The sequence below is a fragment of the Erinaceus europaeus genome, chromosome 7, assembly GCF_950295315.1.
Source record: "Erinaceus europaeus chromosome 7, mEriEur2.1, whole genome shotgun sequence".
Taxonomy (NCBI): domain Eukaryota; kingdom Metazoa; phylum Chordata; class Mammalia; order Eulipotyphla; family Erinaceidae; genus Erinaceus; species Erinaceus europaeus.
Window position 1 is genome coordinate 63,486,112 of NC_080168.1, and position 23,122 is coordinate 63,509,233.

At 43.6% G+C, this 23,122-nt stretch overlaps 1 protein-coding gene across 3 annotated transcripts in view; it reads right to left on the reverse strand.

Moving 5' to 3' along the window:
• ITPR2 (inositol 1,4,5-trisphosphate receptor type 2) overlaps window positions 1-23,122 on the reverse strand; it is a 380,387-nt gene that overhangs the window by 193,071 nt on the left and 164,194 nt on the right. For all 3 annotated transcript variants that reach the window (XM_007517924.3, XM_060194552.1, XM_060194551.1), the window contains 3 exons: window positions 5,674-5,867; window positions 3,209-3,338; window positions 1,349-1,406 (listed from right to left, as the gene is read on the reverse strand). In XM_007517924.3, coding sequence (XP_007517986.1) covers window positions 1,349-1,406; window positions 3,209-3,338; window positions 5,674-5,867 — 382 coding nt within the window. The remainder of the gene's footprint in view (window positions 1-1,348; window positions 1,407-3,208; window positions 3,339-5,673; window positions 5,868-23,122) is intronic.

Sequence of the window (23,122 nt, forward strand, 5' to 3'; positions counted from 1 at the left end):
GACCGGACGCTCGAACTCAGGTCCTTGAGCACTGTAACATATGTACTCAACCAGGTACACCACCACCCGACCCCTACACACACATTTTTTGTCACCAAGATTATTGCTGGGGCTCAGTGCCTACAAGAGAGAAACTGAGCGGGAAGGGAGGGAGGGAGACAAGTAGTATTGCTTCCTTCCTGCAGGTATGGATGGGGGGGACACAGTAATGTGTGTGCTCTACCAAGTACACCACTACTTGGCCCCAAGGTCCATTTATTTTTAAGTGGAAAGTCAGACTGTGTCATTCTCTCTTCTCAGGCAAAATGGATGCCTTGAAGAAGAAAAGGCACTGGTAGCCATGACAAAGCCCAGGCAAACAGTACAAAAACACAGCTAAGCCAGTGCACTGGAGAGATAGCGTTCTCTTGAATCTCCATTTTTCTTTATTCCTGTTTGTCCTTCCAGCCAAAGAAAATGCCACGAGAGTCTTAGAACAGAGATTTTTTTTTTTAGGTTCTCATGGCAAATATAATAATAATGAACTCCAGAAAGGCAGTCATTTAGAGCAGAGCTATTTCAATTTTTATTTTTCCTTTTGACTTGTGTTAATTACTCTTCAGGGAAAAAATAGAAAAGAATAAAGAAAACTTAAAGTAATCAATGACAGGATTCTGCCAGTGGCATTTCATTTTAATTGTGACTATTCCCAACCAACAGAAAAATAGCTTTGTTTCACACATGTAAAGTTAATGAAGGGGCTGGGAAGTGACTCACCAGGTTGACTGTACACTTTACAGTGCACAAGGACCAGGGTTCAAGCCTCTCCCCAGTCCCCATATGCAGGGGAGAAGCTTCATGAGCAATGAAGCAGTGCTGCAAGTGACTCCCTTTCCCTCCCCCACAATTCCACAATTCTTGATTTCTCTCTGTCTTTATCCAATAAGTAATTTTAAAATTTATTTTTAAAAAGTTAATGATAATTTTAATAAAAAAAATTTTTTTGCCTCCTATGTATGTCTCTGATTCAGGGAAGTGAGACTGGGGATATTTATATCAAGAGAAAAGAGGGCATTCATGTGCTGTCACTAATTGAGGCAAGAAAAGCAGAGAATTCAGAGGATAGTTCAATGTGCTGGACAATTCTCTCTTGTCTTTTTTTAAAGCTTGACCAAGAAAAAAGAAAAAATCTTGGTCTCTTCTCTACAGTAAATAAGGAGACTCATTTGTGGCAGGAATCATATTGACGTCGATAAGGAACCTAAGACTAGGCAGATGCAGGGAGGAGAGGAAGGAGGAGAGTTAACAGTCGATAGTATTTCAGTACAATGTTCACTACTGAGACAAGGACACATTAATATGGCCATACCTTCCAGCAAACATTGTCTCTGCCTGAGCCGCAATTTCGTCGATATCAGGAACAATGGCTGCAACGAGAAATGGGAAAATACACACTGCATTCAACCCCAATTAGGAATTATAATATCTTTATAAATGTCATTTATACATATTAAACCAGTTATGTATGTATGTGTGTGTGTGTGTGTGTGTGTGTGTGTGTGTGTATTAAACTAGTCTGTCTCACTCTATATTACCAAAAGTTTATTAAGAGGAAAAAAATCAGTATCAAACCACTTAGATATCAGTATTTTAAAATGAAGCTCACAGAGTCAGGTGTTGGCACACGGAGTTGACTGTACTCCTTACCATGCACAATCACCCAAGTTCAAGCACCAATTCCACACCGGCAGGGGGTTAGCTTCACAATAGGTGAAGCAGAGATGCAGGGATGTTTCTTTCTCTCTCATTCTCTATCTCTGTCTCCCCTCTCAATTTCTCTCTGACCTATCAAAATAAATTATTTGAATTTTAAAAATCATTAAAAATAAAGAATAAATTGAAGCTTACATTTTAAGTATATATATATATAATTCTCATTAATTCAATTTGTGAAAAATCAACAGTTCTTAACAAAGCTGCATAATTCAAGTTTGAATGTGGGGGAGGGGACTAGGAAGTGACACACCTGGTTAAGTACACATAATATTACAGTGCACAAGGACCCAGGTTCAAGCCCCTGGTCCCCACCTGCATGGGGGGGGGGGAAGCTTCACGACTGCTGGTGTCTCTCTACCTCTTTGCTTTTCAATCTCCCCTCCTTTCTCAATTTATCTCTGTCTCTAACCAATAATAAATGAATAAAAATATATTAAAAATGAAATATTCCCTTTAAAAAGTTTAAATGTGGGTAGTTGTATGTATATATGCCTCATACACGTCACATGTATGTATACCCCCCACATTTAAAAAAAATTTTTATTATATTTATTGGATAGACACAGTCAGAAATTGAGACAGTAAGGGAGACAGAGCGAGAGATACCTGCAACCCTGCTTCACCACTTGCAAAGCTTTCCTCCTGCAGGTGGGGACCGGGGACTCGAACCCAGGTCCTTGAACACTGTAACATATGCACTCTACCAGGTACACCACCACCTGGTCCTCTACACACACATTTTTTGTCACCAAGATTATTGCTGGGGCTCAGTGCCTACAAACACCACCACTCCCAGCAGTCATTTTCCCCTTTCCTCTAGATAGAAGGATGTGAATGTGTGTGTGTGTGTGTGTGTGTGTGTGTACGCACAGAGACAGAGAGACAGACAAAATCAGAGAGTCAGAAAGAGAAGGAGACACACAGTAGCACAGCTCTGACACTCAAGAAGCTTCCCCATGAGAGTCGGGCGGTAGTGTAGCGGGTTAAATGCACGTGGCACAAAGTGCAAGGACCGGTATAAGGATCCAGGTTTGAGCCCCCGGCTCCCCACCTGCAGGGGAGTCGCTTCACAGGTGGTGAAACAGGTCTGCAGATGTCTATCCTTCTCTCCCCTTCTCTGTCTTCCCCTCCTCTCTCCTTTCTCTCTGTCTTATCCAACAAAGTCAACATCAATAACAACAATAACTACAACAATTAAAAAGAAGGGCAACAAAAGGGAAAATAAATACAAAAAAAAATTTTTTTAAAGCTTCCCCAAGTAGTAACCACAGGCTAGAACACAGGTCCTTGCATTACTGCAGCCATCTCCCTCTCCTTCTCTCCATATTCTCCCCCTTCCCTCTCAATGGATCTATCTCTATTCTCAGTAAATAAAAGAAAATATAAAATGACAACACAACAATGAAATAGATTTTCACATTCTCTGTCAGGCCCGTGGGGAGGAGGTACCTACCTGATGGCAGTAGCATGTCAGGAGAGCCACTGGCAGAGGCGTCAGCATTCTCGTTGTTCTCTCCAAACTCCTTCTTATATATCGACAGCATGTATGAGATCCTGTAGTCCAGACGGACGCTCAGGATAAACTGTGGAGAACAGGGAGAAGCACACACTTTTATCCCCCTGGTGTGATATTTAAAAATGCAACCCACCACCACTCTGCTCCACCGCTGGTAGGAACACAAACTGGTGCAGCCCCTCTGAGTCCTTAAACAAATAAAAAAGGAATTAACTTATGACCCAGCAATACCACTCTTGGGCACTTATTCACTGGACACTGAGGCACTGATTTAAAGGGACATATACACCCCTATGTTCATAGCTGTGAACATAACCAAAGAGTGGAAATGACCTTTCAACAGATGACTGACTAATAAATTGTGGGACATTTAGTCTATGGAATACTACTCTGCCATCAAAAAAGAAGACAAATCATGGATGGAACTTGAAATGATTATGTTTCACAAAATAAGTAAAGAGAGGAAATACAACTAATGGATAGTTTTACTTATATGTGGAATCTAGATAACTAATACACATGAAGTAGCAAAAAAAAAAAAAAAGTAATCCTTCACATTATGCCAAGAGCAGCACTTCACGACTAATGAGAAATTTTACTTGTCAGAGGGTAGATAGCACAATGGTTATGCAAAGAGCTGTCATGCCTGAGGCTCCAAAGTTACAGGTTCAATCCCCAGCACCACCATAAGCCAGAGCTGAGCCATGCTCTGGTAAAAAAAAAAAAAAAAATTACTTGTCCAAAATAAAGACTTTATATGATGTTCATATACTATGGAATCACTGATGAGAAGACTAAGAAGAAATGCTGTGTTTCCATGAATCGATGTCAAGGAGATTCCAAAGCAGTTTAGACAGAAAACTTGATTTCTGCAAGGATTCCTCTCTGATACTTCTACAACAGAGATGTGTCTGGAGAAAGGGGTGAAGCAGGTGCGACTCCCTGGACCACTGAGTAACTATACTCAGCTACCAAAGATAACGCTCTGCCATTGGTAAGGGCACAGAGTGGGAGGGACGGGTCTAGAATGTTCACTATGCCAGTAAGGTAAGTCAGAAGGAGAAAAGAGACCACATGATCTCACTCATCTGTGCTACACAGAAAAACAAAGGCAAGGAGTAAAATGAAAGAGAAGACTTAAGGGAGAACTCACAAAGAGAGATGCGAGAAGTGATGGGGAAGAGAGGGAAGAGTAGAAGGAAGGAAGAATGGGAAGCAGCAGAAGAATTGCATGGAGAACTTGGCCACAGAGAGATGCCAGTGGAGCTGTACTAGGAAGAGCCATGTTCAGAATATCCCGTTGGCCCCTTGGCTCCCAGCACAGACAGATGTGCAAAAATCACAGTGAGGACAGTGTCTAACAGGAAAGACTGGAGAAGGCCTGGGGAGAGACAGCTCAATGGGGGAATACAGGGTTTGCATGCCTGAGGCTCTGAGGCCATGGATTCAATACCCACTACCATCAAAGGCCAGAAGGGAACACAATCCTCTGGCTTCAATCTCCCTCTCTCTCTCTCTCTCGTTCTCTCTGGTACATAAAAATAAATAATAAATCAGTCAGGCAGTAGTGCAGTGGTTTAAGCGCAGGTGGCGCAAAGCGCAAGGACCGGCGTAAGGATCCGGTTCGAGCCCCTGGCTCTCCACCTGCAGGGTTGTTGCTTCACAGGCAGGTCTGCAGGTGTCTATCTTTCTCTCCCCCTGTCTTCCCTTCCTCTCTCCATTTCTCTCTGTCCTATCCAACAACGACATCAGTAATAACTACAACAATAAAACAACAAGGACAATAAAAGGGATTAAATATAAAAATATTTAAAAAATAAATAATAAATCAATATTAGTATTCAAATATTTCATTTAGCAAAAAAGATTTAGCTAAAAGAGGCAGTAGAAATGAGTTAACACTAAAGAGTGTAGCTGTCTTATCTCTACCCTTTAGTGGTTAGAAAGAGTTTCATAGGGCCGGGCAACAGCACATCTAGTTTAGTGCACACAATACCGTGTGCAAGGACCTGGGTTCAAGCCTCTGCTCCCCACCTGTGGAGGGAAAGGGGAAGCTTCATGCTTGGTAAAGCAAGTCTTCAGATGTCTCTCTTCCTATCTCCCTCCCTACCTCACCTTTTCCTCTCAATTTCTCTCCTATCAAATAAAAGAATTTTTAAAAAAATCAAAAATAATAAAAAAAGCACTAAGATGAATGTTCTCAAATATATATATAGTTAAGGGGAATGAAGGAATGCACTTAAGAGTGTGAATAGTATCCGTCTGTCAGTCTCTGAAGACAAATAGGACAAGACTGAGAACAGTGGAGAACACGGACACAGTGGCCTGGAAGGGAGAGCATGAGGACTCAAGCCAAAGGGCCTCCATTGGGTGTTGTCACCTGGCTGCCAGCAGCAACGCACCTGCAAGATCTCGATGATCTTTAGCTTGGTGTCCATGACAGTGACGTCCTCCTGCTCAGCGGGGCTGCCCTGCTTGCTGGGGTGCAGGCTGGGAGCCACATCAGGCACGCTCATGGGGAAGATGGAGCCCCGGCTCAGCACCATCTGTGTCATCATCTCACCCACCCCGTGGATGGTCCTCATGACATTATTTCCTGGCAAAAGAGAGAGAGATGCAGGGGTCAACACGGGTGGGAGAGGGGTGAAAAGCCACTCGGCATGCTTCAGTCATGCTGCAAAGCTAAGGCTGGGTAGACATGGATAGGAAAGGTCAGATTTCACTTTTCTCAGAATATGCTTTTTATTTGTAATTAATGGTTTAATAGTGATTTACAACATTGTACAACAACAGGCATATAGTTCCATACCACTCCCACCACCAGCAACCAGAGTTCTGTGCCCCCATCCACCTCCAGGGATAACCACCATAGTCCTCCTGAGGTCACAAATGTGGGCTGACATAATGTATTTACAATTATTTTTCTCTTCAAGTTCATGTGCTTCAATTCTCCACCTTCTACTTATGAGTGAAATCATTCTGAAGTTATCCTTCACTTCCTTCACTAAGCATAATCACTGTCAGTCCCATCCACTTAGTCCCAAAGGACACATTTTAGTCTTCTTCTTTTTAATTGCCACCAGGGTTAGCGCTGGGGCTCCATGCCAGCACTGTGAATCCACTGCTGCTGGTGTCCTTTTTTTTTTTTTTTTTTTTATTGGATAGGACAGAGAAAAATTGAGAAGTGACAAGGTGATAGAGAAGAAAAAAAAAAAAAAGACAGACACCTGCAAATCTGCTTCACCATTTGTGAAGCTTCTCCCTTACAGACTGGGAGCAGAGATTTCAACCTATGTCCTTGAGCATGGTAACATGTGTGGTCAACTGGGTATCCCACTACCCGACCCCTCAATATACTCAATAGTAGTACTGCATTGAGTATATGTCCCATGACTTTTTGCTTGTTTTTATAAGACTTTAGTGATTTTATTCTATTGTTAAAGGCTCCTGCCCCTACGAGCTCTATCTAAGTATTCTTCATAGGGTTTTCCCTCCAATTCTAAGCTTTTAACCAGAAAAATGAAAAGGCATGCACCAGAGAAGTGTGTGAGCCATTTGGGCCAAGAGGGTTCATACCATGTGGAATATAATGTCCATTTTTAATCACTTCTACAGCCCTACTTTCTCTTATTTTCTAAGCCACACCTATACCTATTATAATTTCCGGGTGCCCTTCTTTCTTTCTCTTCCCTCTCAGGTAAGAGAAACAGTACCTGACTTCCTGAAGTGTTCTCCAGATTCTCTTCCCTCTCAGTGATGGGGACAAAAACAAAGGTTCCTAGTCATAAACATTCCAGGTCCCAGTGGAACTGGGGTTCAGTGCCCTTTAAAGGTTTTGTTTGCTTGTTTTTGTTTTCTACTCTCTCAGAAAATGCCTTATGATGATGCTTGGAGGCTCTAATGACTCCCAGCTGTTCCATACATGACACAGCCCAACCAACTGTCACACTCATGGGTGCTACACTGAGACACTGAGAGAGCAAGGTCCTTGCTCATGATGGGAAAGTGACTTGTAAGTGACGCTAGAAAGATGGCATGAAAACAAGGGAAGGGCAGCTGTTCAGTGTGAGTGGATCCTATCCTCAGCCAAGGACTTCTTCATATTGCTTTGTCGTGTGTGAGAGGAACTGGTACACCTCACTTTAAGGAAAAAGCTCTCAGGATGGCAAAGTAGCTCACTTGGATAGTTTGCCAGCTTTGCCATGTGCACAAGAGTCATGTCACGTCCAGTCCCCACAACACTGGAGGGCGCTTCAGAGCTGTGGTTTCACTATGAAGAAAAAGTCAGCTTAGAATAGTGAATTCCTGGAGACAGTAAATGGATGGAAGAAAGGAAAGTGGAAGGGAACAAGGGAGGGAAGAAAGAAAAAAAGGGAAAAAGAAGGGAATGAGGGGGAGGGGAGGAGAGGGAAGGGAAGGGAAAGGTTCTCGTCTGGAGGAGCACACACTAGACTGTATATTTAGCACTGTTTCACCCAATTTAAGCAAAAAACAGGATCTGGGGATAGCATATATGAGTTCCATGAGAGCCTAGTGGTAGCAGGGGAAACTATAGTGGTGCAATGCTGTCATGTCTCTCCCTTTCTGTTTCTCTCCCCCCAGTCTCTCTGAAATCATAAAAGTAGATAAAGACCATCAGCCCAGCAAGCACAAGGTCCTGGCATCACAAAATAAAAGATCCTGTTGGATAGCTACAAAGAAGCCTTTCTGCCTGAGGTCACTACAGAGAGACTACCTGCCCCCAGTCCCTACCTGCGGGGGGGGGGGGGGGAAGCTTTGCAAGTGGTGAAGCAGGGATGCAGGTATGTCTCTCTGTTTTTCTCCCTCTCTGTCTTTCTCTACCCTCTCAATTTCTGGCTGTCTCTATACAGTAAATAAAGACAGTCAGAGAGAAAGAGAGAGAGAGAGAGGGAAAGAGAGAGACAGACAGACAGACAGAGGCTATTGACACAAGCACTCATCCTCCACTTCTGCATCTTCTGAGTGTGGCTGGTCATTCCCTTCCCACCGGGAAAACTACCCGTTGCTCTACCAGCCTGGACAAGAGCTATGAGAAGAGGCTCTAGCATTCTCACTTCCACACTTCTACAAGCAACAAGGACTCAGAAGAACAGCTGCCTTTTTGGCGTCCAGAACAGTTTTCTCTCAGCTCTGTGGGTGTTCACAGAGCTCAGCCTCAAGCAGAGATGGAAGAATCTGGCCTGGGATGGCTCTTTCTCTCCCCGTGGCAGGGAGGAGACAGAGAGAAGAGAGATGGAAAGAAGCCTGGATGAGACAAAACTCAGCTCCAGGAGCAAAGGCTGTAACTGTGGGAATAGCTACAGGGTGGAAAGGCAAACAAAGAGAAGGCGAGGTTTTCAAGAATGAGTCAGGAGAATCTTGTGTTCCTGGGCAGACAGACCACAGCCACAACAGGCCAAGGGAAACCACCACTACTGACTCCTGGGGGAAGGAGAAGTGCCTTGAGTATTCACAGATGGGACGGCAATGCAAAAGGGGCGAGGTGTTCAAATGATGTACTTTTGAAGACTTGAAGCAGTGATAGATTTTTGTTATGCCCCATCTTTGCCCTCCCCACCTCAAATGGTGCCTTCCAGGCAGAACTCAACCTTGGATTGGATTCTTAGACCTGAAGATCTTTCTTTTTTATAGTTATTCCAAAGACTTTATATAAGCTCATTTTAATGACAGTCTTCAGAAATGCAGGAATAAAGCCCCCCCGTGATAGATATGTACTATGCTATGTTTATCTTCATTGAACAAATGGTTCTACTTTTATAATTGCTTTTACACAGAAATTCCTATTTCTTTCTTTCTTTCTTTTTTTAACTTCCTCCTCTTTACCCTTTGTACAAAATTCTTGTCAAGTAAATCTTTAGGATAAATTTAATTAAGGTCTTCTGTTTTTTGCTTTAGCAAATTATTTCAAATCCTTTTTTCTTTTTTGCTGCTCCCCCCTTTAAAACAATGATCCAATGTAGCCATTCTTACCAATGGAATGTCGATAATTAAATGTAGGGATAAATATAGCACTTTACATAGAATATATGTGCTGATACTTACATAGTTCTGTACACCCCACAGCTTTTCACTATAGAATTATTCACTAGCTCAGGTCCATCATTCCACTACTGTCTGAGTAAGCCAGCAAGAATGGGAGGTGGGTAAGGAAAAAAAGTAAATAAAGGAAGAAAGGTAACTTCCAAGTTTGGACAAGGCTGAGACAAAGGACAAGAAATGGTCTTGTCTGGAGTAGGGCACCAAAGTAAAAACCCTGGGGTGAGGTTAAGGGTGGATATTCAGCTTCCTGGGGCAGCAGGGGGTGGGGAGGTGGGATAGGACACAGTCTTTTGGTGGTGGGCATGGTGTTTATGTACACTCCTATTAATTTGTAGTCATATAAATCATTAATTAATATGAGAGGGGAAAAATTGATTGTCTCAAACTTTTTAAAGCACAGACTAAGTCTTTTTAATACATAGACTGAGTCTTTGATATGCTGACACTCTCAAAAGCCTAGACCAGGGAGAACAGAAGCAACCAGTGGCACAGCTATATACAAATAATGTCAAAGGACATAAATTATGGTGATATTGGGTATTATACAGCAAATCCTAACAGGGATTTTTCAAAGTTAACCCAAATAGCAAGTAATGTGATTATGACAATAACTATTGTCTTCTTGAACCCTAAGACAGCAGGAACCTCACATTTCCACTACAAAGCCTATATTTTCCCCAGTCCTGCTTCTCTCAATTCATACCAAACAATATTGTATCCGTCGATCCAACCTAATCAAAGCAAAAAGTACCACCTCAGCATGCTTCACTTCAGACTGTGTCCAGAGACCTCAGGTGTGGAATGACAACTCTTTAGCTTCATTACTTGGGTGAGACCTTTCCTTTCATAGTATCCTCTGATTCTATTCCAGGAGGTTCACTTCCTAACAAAGTCCCAAAACCTAGATATAGACTAGGTCCCATGAGATAGAGCATATGTTCACACATATCCATAAACTAGGGCAAAATATATACCTGAAAGCAAAAGTACACAATAGTCTGCATGAGTACCCCACAACACTTCATCTGCACTATTCCAGCCTTTAGGACCATTATTATTCAACAATTTGTTTGGCTTTGTATGTTAACTCTCTTTTCAGCCACCAGGTTCCAGATGCCAGCATGATGCCGACCAGACTTCCCTGGACAGATGACCTCACCAATGTGTCCTGGAGCTCCGCTTCCCCAGAGCTCCATCTTACTAGGGAAAGAGAAAGGCAGGCTGGGAGTATGGATCGACCTGTCAACGCCCTTGTTCAGCGGGGAAGCAATTACAGAAGTCAGACCTTCCACCTTCTGCATCCCACAATGACCTTGGGTCCATACTCCCAGAGAGATAAAGAATAGGAAAGCTACCAGGGGAGGGGATGGGATATGGAGTTCTGGTAGTGGGAACTGTGTGGAGTTGTACCCCTCTTATCCTATGGTTTTGTTAATGTCTCCTTTTTTAAATCAATCAATAAATAAAAGAAATGGTCTTGTTATTATTATTTCTTTCCAGAGTCAGCTCCAGGCAGAATGCCTCACTGTCTGAGTTTTCCACACAGCCTCAGCCTGTAAGAGCTTCCAAGGTCCCCACGTGCACTCCCTGGACCGCAGGGATGCACATCTGGCAGTACTTTGGGCTCAGTCCACTAGCGTGTGGCCCCAGGTCTCAGATCTAGTACAGTATGTGTGGTTTTCCAAGCGAGACTCTCTCACCACCCTCAGGTCCTCTGGCCCTGAGTCCCACCCACACAAAGCCTTGGCTCCCGCCAGGCCAGTGTCTTATTCAGACGTGCACAATGAATTCCCACTCGACCCAAGTGATAACTGCACAGAAACTTAGCCCAGATGCAATGGAGCTCCTGTCACCAAGAAATGAACAGTGAGAGCCCAGAGCCCAAACAGCAGGGACCACAGAATGCCAGCAAAAAAGAATGAGGGTGTGTGTGTGTGCTCACTCATTCCAGAGGAACCACAGCCTGAGATGCCTGCGGCACGTGGCTGCCACAAAACCGTCCCAACATCTCCATGTATGGCCAGCGTGGAGGGTTTCAGCTGAAAGGATGCTCTGTTCCCTCCAGCTGCTAAAGGGTGATGAGAAGTGCTTGGATTGAGAAACTTTTTATTTATTTTTTGGTCATCACAGGGACTTTGCTGCCCTGACCTGACTTTTCCAAACAGAAAGAGAGAGACATCCAAGATGAAGTGACTGCACCAAAGAAAAGACTGGGGAAGGCAAGGAGGGGATGGGTTGGGGTCCTGGTGCATGATGGCAGGAAAGGCCCTAGGCTGGGGGTGACAGTGCTTCGCAGACACTTATCATGGTGGGCTGAGATGAGAAAGTTTAGCCATGTGTCAACAATTGTACTGTAAACTACTAACTCCCAAATAAAAGGAAGAAAGATATGGGGGATGAAGGAGGGGAAGACACCAGAGCACTGAAGCTCCCCGCAGTGTGGTGGAGCTCTAGCTCAAACACGGGTCATAAGTATTACAAAACAGACACTCTGCCAGGTGAGCTATTTTGCTGGTCAGAACTGTGAAATATTACTGCTTGAAAAACACAGATCCAACATAAATCACTGGTGTGTGAAGCTCCAAGTAACCACTTTTCCCATGAAATATCTTCAAATATTTTCTTTTTTACCAGAGCACTGCTCAGCTCTGGCTTACAGTGGCACAGGGGATTGAACCTGGGACTTTGAAGCCTCGGGCATTTAAGTCTCTTTGCATAACCATTATGCTATCTACCCCTGCCCTCAAATATTTTCTAATGCTAAACTGTTAAGTCAGAAGTAGTCAGCCCTCAATAACAAAAGAGAAAGTGTCTACTATTTCACTTCTGGTCCATACTGAATTGCTAGCACTAAAGTATTGAGGGCATGAGCGAGTGCCTTTTAATAAAAATACTCTTGAGAAACCAATCCCTTAGAAACTCATCTTTTCTATGGATTTTATATTAGTCCAGCAGGCAGAACTTTGATTCATGCACTATGAGTACTGAGAGCTACCTTTTGTTAGGTGAGATCAGAAGCAAAAGTGGATGGACTTCTCGGGTTTGGTTCATTCTGTGTCTGCACGTGTGATGTTCATGAATGCGAATGCCATCAAGATCCAGGCAGGTGCAGCAGACGCACATCAGGAACGGTGTGGGAGCAAGCTCTGGGGGTGTACTGCTTTGCTTCCCTGATGGCTCAGAGGAGTGCAAAGCAATAAAGAAGCTCCTTAACACTAAGGCTGTGCTGAATATGATTTAATTGTGCCCTACTCAGAAGTCATTTCACTTCTGGGGCTCAACAATCATGAATGGCCACAAAGATTTCTACGAGGTGTAATAAATTTAGCAAGATCTTCCTCTTCTGGAATTCACCTACCGTCTGGTGCTATTTCATATAACATATAAGGTGATCTTTCTTCATCTACTATCTCATTCTATCAGAGAGGCTTGTTCTCACATACATACATAAGGACAAATATAAGAATGTGTGTTATTTGATTGTTTAGATTCTGGATGGACATTTCCGGAATCTTCTGGGTAGTTATAAAAGGTAACAGAGACATTTGACTAGAGAAGGTGTGTTCTCGGCAATTTGTTCACAGAAAGCTGGATGTGCTCCTAGCTATTTAATTACCCAGCGATTACTAAAGTTAGCTATGTTTCATAACAAGAGGAGTTAAAAAAAATGCATAATCCAAGAGCCATTCTTCTTTGCCTGAGACACACTTTCCTAGTTGGTTTGAATAGCAGCATCTGCTACTGCTGTAATTCCTCTGCAGCAGGGTGATGTTAAACCAGGAAAGCATGACTCAGGAAGACTTCTCCCACCCCCTACCCTCCCTTCCTGCTCAGCAGTCCCTCACAAGCCTCCACTTGCTGGAAACAGCCTACACACAGGAACTCGATCTCAACATTCCCTGGAGCAGTGCTTCCTCCCAGTGGTGGACAGCCTGGCTTATAAAATGCCTTTTTTGTAGGTGTGGAAAACAAAAACTTTCGCTGAAGATCACACCTTAATGAGGCTGGTGACGCAAGCAGAATAATTAATAGGGACCCCACGGGGATGAAGAGAAGAATCGTGTTTAAGGCCCCCAGAAGATATTACATAACCAGGGCATCCAATTCCCAGTGAAAGGCCAGGATTTGGGAGATTCTAGAGGCCTTACAAGCTCTGTGCTGGAACCTGCTTCCCCTGGGGGAGTGACTTGGCACCCTCCCTCCCACTCTTTCTGGTTTCTGGACTCTGAGCAAGTACCCTCACTCAAGGTCCTGCACCTTCTTTACATTCCAATCACAGCATTAGCCACCCTTCCACTGTAACTTGAATTTGTCTGTGTGCTTATGCTAGAACCACCTCAAAAAGAAAAAAAAATTCAAAAGCCATTCAGAGAGACGTGGTGATGTGGAGTAGAAACCATTTTGTACTTCTCTAACAAACTAAAAAAAAAAAAAAAAGCCTCCTGAAAACAACAAAATACAGCTAGAATTTCTTCAGAGACTAAGCCGCAGCCACCAAGTTGCAGACGCTGTCATGATTCCATCCTGACTTCCCTGGGCAGACAACCTCACTATTATATATTCTAGAGCCTCACCTCCCCCAGAGCCCTGCCCCGCTAGGGAAAGACAGAAACAGGCTGGGGATGTGGATCCACCTGTCAATGCCCATGTCCAGTGGAGAAGTAATTACAGAAACCAGAACCCCCACCTTCTGCACTCCAGAAAGAGTTTTTGTCCATACTCCAAAAGGGGAATGTTAGGGGAAGATGACCACAGGGCTCTGAACCCCAGTTCCATCAGAATCTTGAAAGAGAAGAAAAAAAAGCAGGGGCAAGGTGCTGGTGTAACTGGTTAAGTGTACACATTAAGTGCACAAGGACCTGGGTTCAAGGTCCTGGTCCCTGCCTGCAGGGAGAAAGCCTCAGGGGTTAAAGCAGAGCTGCAAGTGTCTCTCTGTCTCTCTCTTTCTTTCACCCCTTCCCTCTCAATTTCTCTCTGTTTCTATCCAATAATAAGTAAATAAAAATAGATTTTTTTTCTTTTTGGCCTCAAAGGTTATCACTGGAACTTGGTGCCTGCAGTACAAATCCACTACTCCTGGTGGTCATCCTTCTTCCATTGCTGTTGTTGCTGCTGTTATTGCTGTTGCTGGACAGGACAGAGAGAAACAAATAGGGGGAGACAGAGGGGGAGAGAAAGATAGACACCTGCAGACCTATTTCACCACTTGTTAAGCAGCCTCACCTACAGGTAGGGAGCTGGGGGCTTGAACCTGGATCTTTGCATCAGTCCTCATGCTTCACACTATTTACACTTAACCCAATACACTACCATCTGGCCCCAAAAAACAGATTTAAAAAAAAAAGAAAAGAAAAAAGAAAGGATACTAAGAAGTAGTAATACATGTAGGTATGACTCATAAAGGAAGAGAAGGCAGGACCACAGAAAAATTGGGCAAAGCAGATGGATACATAGGTAGATAGATACACAAATACATAGACAGACAGACAGGCAGGCAGGTGGGCAGGCAGGCAGACACAGAAATAACAGTTGTGGGCCAGGCGCACCAGGTAGCGCACCAAGTTAAGCACATAGTGTGAAGCACAAAGACCCACACAAGGGTCCCAGCTTGAGCCACCAGCTCCCCACCTGCAGGGGGGTCGCCTCACAAGTAGTGAAGCAGGTCTACAGGTGCCTATCTTTCTTTCCCACTCTTTGTCTTACCCTCCTCTCTTGATTTCTCTCTGTCCTATCCAATAACAGCAATAGAAAAATAAATGGTTGCCAGGAACAGTGGATTCTCTTTTCTTTTCTTTTCTTTTTTTTTTCCCTCCAGGGTTATTGCTGGAGCTCACAAGTGTCTGCACTATGAATCCACTACTCCTGGAGGCTATTTTTTTCCCTTATTGTTGCCCTTATTGTTGTTACTATTGCTGTCGTTGTTAAGCTACCGCCCCACCCCTGGAGCAGTGGATTCTTAGTGCAGGCACTGAGCCACAGCAATAACCCTGGCAGCAAAGAAAAAAAAAAAAAAAAAGAAAAGAAAGAAAAAAAAGAAAGAATAGTCAACCTCTCTCTGTGACCTTGGGAGAACTACTATAGTTTCTAATGGATGGAATGAGGACACAGCACTCTGGTGGTGGAAACAATGTGAAATTAGACCCCTATTGTATTATAATTTTGTAAATCAATAATAAAAAAATAAAAGCAATTTAAAAAAACCCACCATGCAAACAGATTCTTCTTGGCTTCTTGTTCAAAGCCTAGAATAATGTCTGGCATGGAGAAGTCATCCAGTCAATGTCAGTATGGTCACCTGTGGTTCCTTCCATTGTGTTCTGAATGTTGCAATGGCATTTTGTCTACTCTTTGGGCCACAGGAGTTATCACTGGGGCTAACTGCCTATAGGACTTCATTGTTCCCAGTAGCCATTTTATTTTTCTTTCCTCTAGATCAGAAGTGGGGATTTTTTTTTTCTGTCAAGGTCCATTTGGACATTTATAACATCATTTGTGTATAACTTAAAATAACACTTTGTGTTGCTTGGGGAAAAGCTCTAAATGCCTTGACAGAGGACACACAAGCTGGATACTCCCCACCCATGCACCACCCATCCTCATGGAGCTTCCCCATCTAAGGAGCTCCCACGTAGTTGCCCAAGTCTCAAGCCCAGGTCCATGCACAGGGTGGTAGGTGTGCCTACCACATAAGCCACCTGTTAGTCCCAGTGTCATTTGTTTAATGTTCACATAGTACTGAACTGAATATGGGGGGGGGGGCCCACAGAGACTTTGGTGGGTGTGGTGAGTAGTACAAATACTTACACAGAGTGGTGAAACTACACTCCTAGGATTCAGTACATTTAGAGACCAATTTTAAATCAATATGATAAAAAATTCAAAAAAAATAATAATCAAGGGACACAGGAGTTATACACTAATAAAAAGATTCAATGGACACAGAAATTATTAAAAGTGAGAATGACATTTTTGTAAGATCTGGATAAAAAAAAAAAACTGGAACTCATTAGACTGGAGAGACTACCTTCATCAAGGAGAAGTCTTACTTGCTTTAGACTTCCCTAAATATTCTAATTATTTTCAAAAATCATAAATAATGTATAACACTTAAGGTGTTTATTAAAAAGAAAAAAAAAGTTGATGACATAGATGCTGGTGGGATAAGGGCAAGCATCCGATCGATCACCTTTCAGTAAGAGTAGAGACATCCCTGTACTGTGCAAGGTCACATAAGCCCTTCAGAGCAGAACAGTTGTGGTGGTAGTGGGGGGGGGGGGTCCATCCAGTCAAGAGAGTGAGAGAGTTTCACATGCAGGTCAGCTCAAGGTGACCTGCCAACCTGAGTTTTATCCCACTGGTAGATCATCACCTAAAGTTTCCAGAGACTTCAAACCAGGCCTTGAAAAATCTGCCAAATGCAGAAAGAAAACCTTCTAATTAAAATTGCACAAGGGCAGTGAAAGGGGTGGTGGCAGCTCACCTCATAGTGTGTGTAAACATTAGTAAGTGTGAGGGCCTGTGTTCAAGACCCCAGTCCCCAGTGACAGCTAAGGGGTGGGAAGAGGCTTCTTCAAGAGAGGTGGAGCTGCATTATAGGTATCTCTCCACCTCTTACCTTCATCAAAGGAAGGAAGGAGCAAAGGCAGAAGGGAGGATGGGTGGTCACTGGGAAGAGTGGAGTCATGCAGACACAGGCACTTCTGTTCAGAATCTTAATCCTAGAAAGATAATGGGCTAGCAAAATAGCTCACTTGGATAGAACACTGCCTTGCCAGGGCTGCAATTCAGCTTTGAGCACGGCCCCAACAGTAGTTCAGGAAGCTTCAGAACTGTGATCTTTCATCCTCTCCCTAGTAAAACTAAGTACTAATTTCTTGTGAGGATAAAATCAGACAATATGCAAGAATGAAAATAAAATAAAATTTTAAAAAATCATGAAGGACAAAAAGCTCCACATAATGGTAAGGTATTATTTCCACATGAGAAATGGAGACTTTCACTCCACCTCTGAAAAAGAACTCTTCGCCATTCCATTCTGTTCTAGCAGAGTGACTATGAGGTCACCACCTTGCTGAAGTACAGATAATCAGAGCTCCCAACCACTTACACTCATAATGGAGATGACACAATATCCCCCTCTGAAAGGGGTGGCCTTTCAGAAGAATGGTTAGAAAGAGTACTCACTGAACAAATAGATAATATGACACCTGATTTTCTGTATTCTAAATAAACACTCACTGGACATGATGCCTCCATAACCCATTTACAGATGCCCAGTTTCCATGACCTTAGAAAAAGAACTAAACAGAACCTGCTGAAAACAAGTAACACAAATAATAGTAATGTTATTCTATGAATATCAAGTAGACTGTGCAGACGAAAATTGTTCCTGTCCTAAATCCTAATGGAGCACTGTTCAAAGATGAATTGAAAAGGCAATTTGCACCAAACAGTGCTGCAGTGATAGGAATCTATAGCGGTTTAATACTGATTTATGAAATTAAAAGGTAACAGGGGTGTAATCACACCCCTTTCCCACCACTAGTGTTCTGTGTCCCCATTCCCTCCACTAGAAACTGCATTATCCACAGCTTATGTTAGATCCTATCACTGTCAAGTGTCTGCTAATGATGATTCAGTATCCCAAACCTCGAGAATTTAATTGGCAAGACTGATCTTTAAATCCTTTTTTTTTTTTTTTTGCCTCTAGGGTTATTGCTGGGGCTTGGTGCCTGCACCACAAATCCTCTGCTCCTGAAGGCCATTTTTTCCCATTTCTGTTGCCCTTGCTGTTTTTATTGTTGTTGTTATAGCTGTTGTTGTTGGATAGGAGAGAGAGAAATGGAGAGAGGAAGAGAAGACAGAGAGGGGGAGAGAAAGATAGACACCTGCAGACCTGCTTCACCGCTTGTGAAGCGACTCCCCTACAGGTGGGGAGTTGGGGGCTGGAACCAGGATCCTTAAACCAGTCCTTGTACTTTGTGCCAGTGTGCTTAACCCACTGTGCACCACCTGGCCCCCTGATCTTTAAATCTTAACAGCCGGTGATCTAGGGAATAAATGCATTTACATACTAATTCTAAAATTGAAGTATAATTTAAGTACAGTGACACATGTGGATCTTAAACAACAGCATCAGCAGTTTTGACAAGGGCATGCCATCCATGCCAAACACCCACAGCACCCCAGCGAACTCTTTTGCATGGGAAACTCAATCCTCCTGACATCCCCCTCAGCACTCCCTAGAAGAACCTCCCTCCCCATCAATCACACCATACACACACACACACACACACACACACACACACACACACACACACACACACACACACACTGGAATATACAGGTCCACAGGGATGATGTAGCATCAGCCCGCAAAAACACACTATAACACAGACTACAACTGGAGTTGTGTTCAGGTAGAGGAGAAATTAATCAGTGTGATGGTAGGCTGAGGAGACAGCATAATCACTGTGCAAAAAGATCTTCATACCTGAGGCTCTGAGGTCCCAGGTTCAATTCCATGCACCACCATAAACCAGAGCTAAGCTGGGCTCTGAGTAAAATGCTGCTGCTATTACTGCCACTGTCACTGCCACTACTACTAACAATAATAATAATAATGATAAATAATAATGAAGGTAATCTCATCATTACCCCAAATCACTCATTTTCATTTACAAAAGTAAAGGGTTTGGATTCAGGAGAAAAGAACCACCCTTAACTCTGTGCTGTCAAGCCAGCAACCACCAGCATACAAATCTTAAGAGGGACTGTTACAGGAGAAGCAAGTGACCAAGCAGACAGGACATTCTCAGGGACACGCTGGCCATTATCAAATACTGTAAGAAGTGATCTGGATGGGAGTCGGGCGGTGGCGCAGTGGGTTAAGCGCGTGTGGCGCAAAGCGCAGGGAACGGCGTAAGGATCCCGGTTCGAGCCCCCGGCTCCCCACCTGCAGGGGAGTCACTTCACGGGCGGTGAAGCAAGTCTGCAGGTGTCTATCTTTCTCTCCCCTCTTTCTGTCTTCTCCTCCTCTCTCCATTTCTCTCTGTCCTATCCAACAACAAAGCAACGTCAACAATGGCAATAATAACTGCAACGAGGCTGCAACAACTAGGGCAACAAAAAAGGGGAAAAAATGGCCTCCAGGAGCAGTGGATTCATGGTGCAGGCACCGAGCCCAGCAATAACCCTGGAGGAAAAAAAAAAAAAAAAAGAAGTGATCTGGAAGTGATAGGAGGCTTCAAAGTGATCCCAGGGAAGGAAAGTGGGGCAGCCTGTTGCAGATGAGAGAGAGGTAAATTTAGGGCAGCCTAAAAGAAAGAACAACTAGAAATGCTAGAGATGAGACATGCCTTTCATGCAGTAAAATTTCAAGAAACAGCTAGGTGACAATTTGGAATGGCTGTGGCATGCAGGCCTGAAGTTTATAGTGTGTAGTTAGCTCCTGCAGTCCCTCTCTATGCTGCACGGTAACCTCTGACTGAGAGAACTATTGGGCATGGAGTTACTGTGTGACTCAGTACTGTAAGGTATGTAAGCAGCAGCCCTCTGAGTCCTTCTGAAATTTATCATCAGATACCAGTCTGGAGCTCATAAGTCTGTTAAGATGACAAGTCAGATACATACCTTCCCTGAAATACTATGTTAAACATATTAATCACACACACACACACACAAAACAACAACAACAACAACAAAACAACACTGCTGTAACAATGGCAGAAAGTGTTTCCACATGAAATAACATTCGGGGGGTTGATGTCGCAATCTTTCAAAGTCTGGAAAGTAACTAAAAGTTCATTAAAAATAAAGGACAAACAAGCATGTATTTGAGACGTAATGATTTAGAAAATATTTCTATCATTCAAATACAAGTATGGACTTTACATATATTAATCAGATGCATTTCATTCACTCCCTATTACTAGAAGCCAAGTATGCAGATAATAAGAGTATTAAGCATGAAACAAGTAAGCTGTAAAATCAGAGACATGTTTTACTCTTATGATTTTCCACCCTACTTTGGTTCACTCAGTCACTAAATCTTAATCTTTGTTAGCATCTTATTATCTCTAAGAATCACAATAAGGCTGTTTGGAAACTTGCTAAGAGAGAGAGAGACATAAGGAGAGACAAAAGAGGTAAGATAAACACGTATGTCTTTCAAATGCATGTAGATAGATTGATGTTAAAGGCAGTCAAAGACCCTGATGATATAAGCAAGTCATAAAATACATGAGCTAGGGGTAGGGGTGGGGAGGTAGATAGCATAATGGTTATGCAAAGAGCCTCTTATGCCTGAGGCTCCCAAGACTCAGGTTCAATTTCCCATACCATCATAATCTAGAGCTGAGCAGTGCTCTAGTAAAATAAGTGAATAAATAAGTTAAACACATGAGCTAGAAGTAGTTTGTACAGCAACCACGTTGAGAAGGATAACACCATTCGGAATTATGGGAGAAAGAGCCAGACAGAGCTGGAACACATTACAAAGGTTCTTGGGCCCAGCTAAAGGAATCTGGTTTTTTGGGGATGACAAAGCTAGTGAGACAGCATGAGTAGGAAGGAGGGACCCTTGGGCTGCACTGTTCAGAGTAAGCAGGAAAACTCTGAGACTTGTGACTGGCACCGTCTCTGACTCGAGACAACCTTGGAGAAAAGGTAACTTGGGGTTAAGAGTTTTTTCTTTTCACTCTGGCCTGTCAAGTCACTTCAGGTTACAACTCATTAGCACCTGCTATTTGGGACTAAGTTTTCTCGGGAAACTTGGAGGCTTGCTTAGGAAATGTAGAAAACCATCTCTGCAGAGGGGAGTTGACTGGGTGATTATCATCTAGACAGAAAGGGGTATAGTGAGTGCAGGAGGAAGTCAACTCCGCAACTGTAGTTTGGCTGTTGCTGTTTTAAGAAGGAGCCACAAAAGGAGCCTGAATTTGAAACTGCTGTCACCACAAAAATTGTAGCTGTGTGGTCACAGACAAAGTACCCCAGAAGAGGTGGTTTCCCAGGCAAAATTGTAACCATGGTATTTATTGTGCTAGATACATAGACCTAGTAACTAGAAATATAGGAGCCGGGAGAGAATGAAGCAGTAGAGCACAGGACTTGTACCACCTGACGCCCCAAGCTTAGTGCTCTAGTCTTGGTATCTCCGCTCCCTCTGATAAGTAACTCTTTAAAAATTCTATGGAAGCATCCAAAGCCCCCCCTATAATTAGCAACCCTATTCTAAACGTTTCCCTCAGCTAGAAAGCACAGTAATGCTTTGCCTACTTTATGTATGTGCTTCATTGTATTTTTTAATGTGGTATGAACCATGTATTTGAGGCCCTCTGGATAGAGAGAAGACTGGAAGACCAAGGCTAGAGGCAATAGGAAACCCATCAGTTCCACAAGCCCATTTTCTAAAACTTACAAACATCTCAACAGGTAAGAAAGAAATGCCAGTGTCCAAGACATTCTACACTGGGTAGAGCCAAGATGTCATGTCTGAGGCAAGGCAGACACTGAGGGAGGCAGAGAGGATGACAGAAGGCTAGAGAAAGGAGAGAGAGCCTGACAGAGTGGAGCTGGGAGAGTGTAGTCAAAGAGAGCCAAACTGTCATGGTGGCCTCTCCCTTCCTGCACACCAGCCTTGCGAACTGTGAACTCTAAGGTGAGCTTCAGTTCTCCACAGAGGCCTCGATATAAAGAGAGCTCTGGGGCTGGAGGGACACAGGAGGATGGTTCTCAGCATGGCACTGCCTTCACTATGGCGTTGCACAGACAACTCTTCATGCCCCTCTCCATCTCTGTCTCCCTCCCAGGGTAAGCCTATCTTTCTGGCCAGCCTGTCAGCTGGTTTTTCTGGTAGAACACGGAATATTCTAGAGGAAGCCAAGACTTCTGGTTTCAAGGCATTCCAGCTGCTCTCTTTCCAAAAGCCATCTCCAATCAGCTTCACGGCTATTTGTTAAAGGGGCATGTGGGCTGGCATGTTACAAAGAAAGCCTTCCCACGAGCGAATGAGAATTACACACCCATCATCCACAAGCCGCCCTTCTGAACTCACAAGAGACTGTAAAGATCGCATTGAGATGAACTTCACTCTGTTAAGGGGGAAAACGACTTTCTGCCAGATTGTTTTGTCTGTTGATATTTTCACCCCTGCCTACCTGTGTAAGAGTATTTAAAAAAAAAAAAAAAAAAGTCTGGCTCTACCTCCTATCTTCTTGCCCCTTGTCCCTTCTAACAGCAACTGTGCTATTAGAGTGGGTGGGGGAGCTTTTTCAAGGTGGATCACAGAAAAGTGTAAGATAAGAAGATGATGAAGCCAAGAAGTAGCAGGCTTTTTGCCTGGGACGAGGGATGCTCTTGCAGGAATAGGCCCGCACACTTTGGACATATGTGCGCACAATCTCCACATCTGCCTACAGTGTTCAAATGCCTCCTCACCACCCTTCAGTGTGCCTGCTGGATGCAAGTCACCCAGAAGGGCAAGGGGATCATTTCAGACTGGCAAGGTCACCACTACCTTAGTCTCTCAGACCAATGGCACTTGGACTCCAAGCCTGAAACCTCAAAGGAAAAGAAATCCTGGGAGTTGGGCGGTAGCGCAGCAGGTTAAGCACACATGGCGCAAGGACTGGCATAAGGATCCTGTTTCCAGCCCCCGGCTCTCCACCTGCAGGGGGGCCGCTTCACAAGCAGTGAAGCTGGTCTGCAGGTGTCTATCTTCCTCTCCCCGTCTTCCCCGCCTCTCTCCATTTCTCTCTGTCCTATTGAACAACAACAGCAGTAACAACA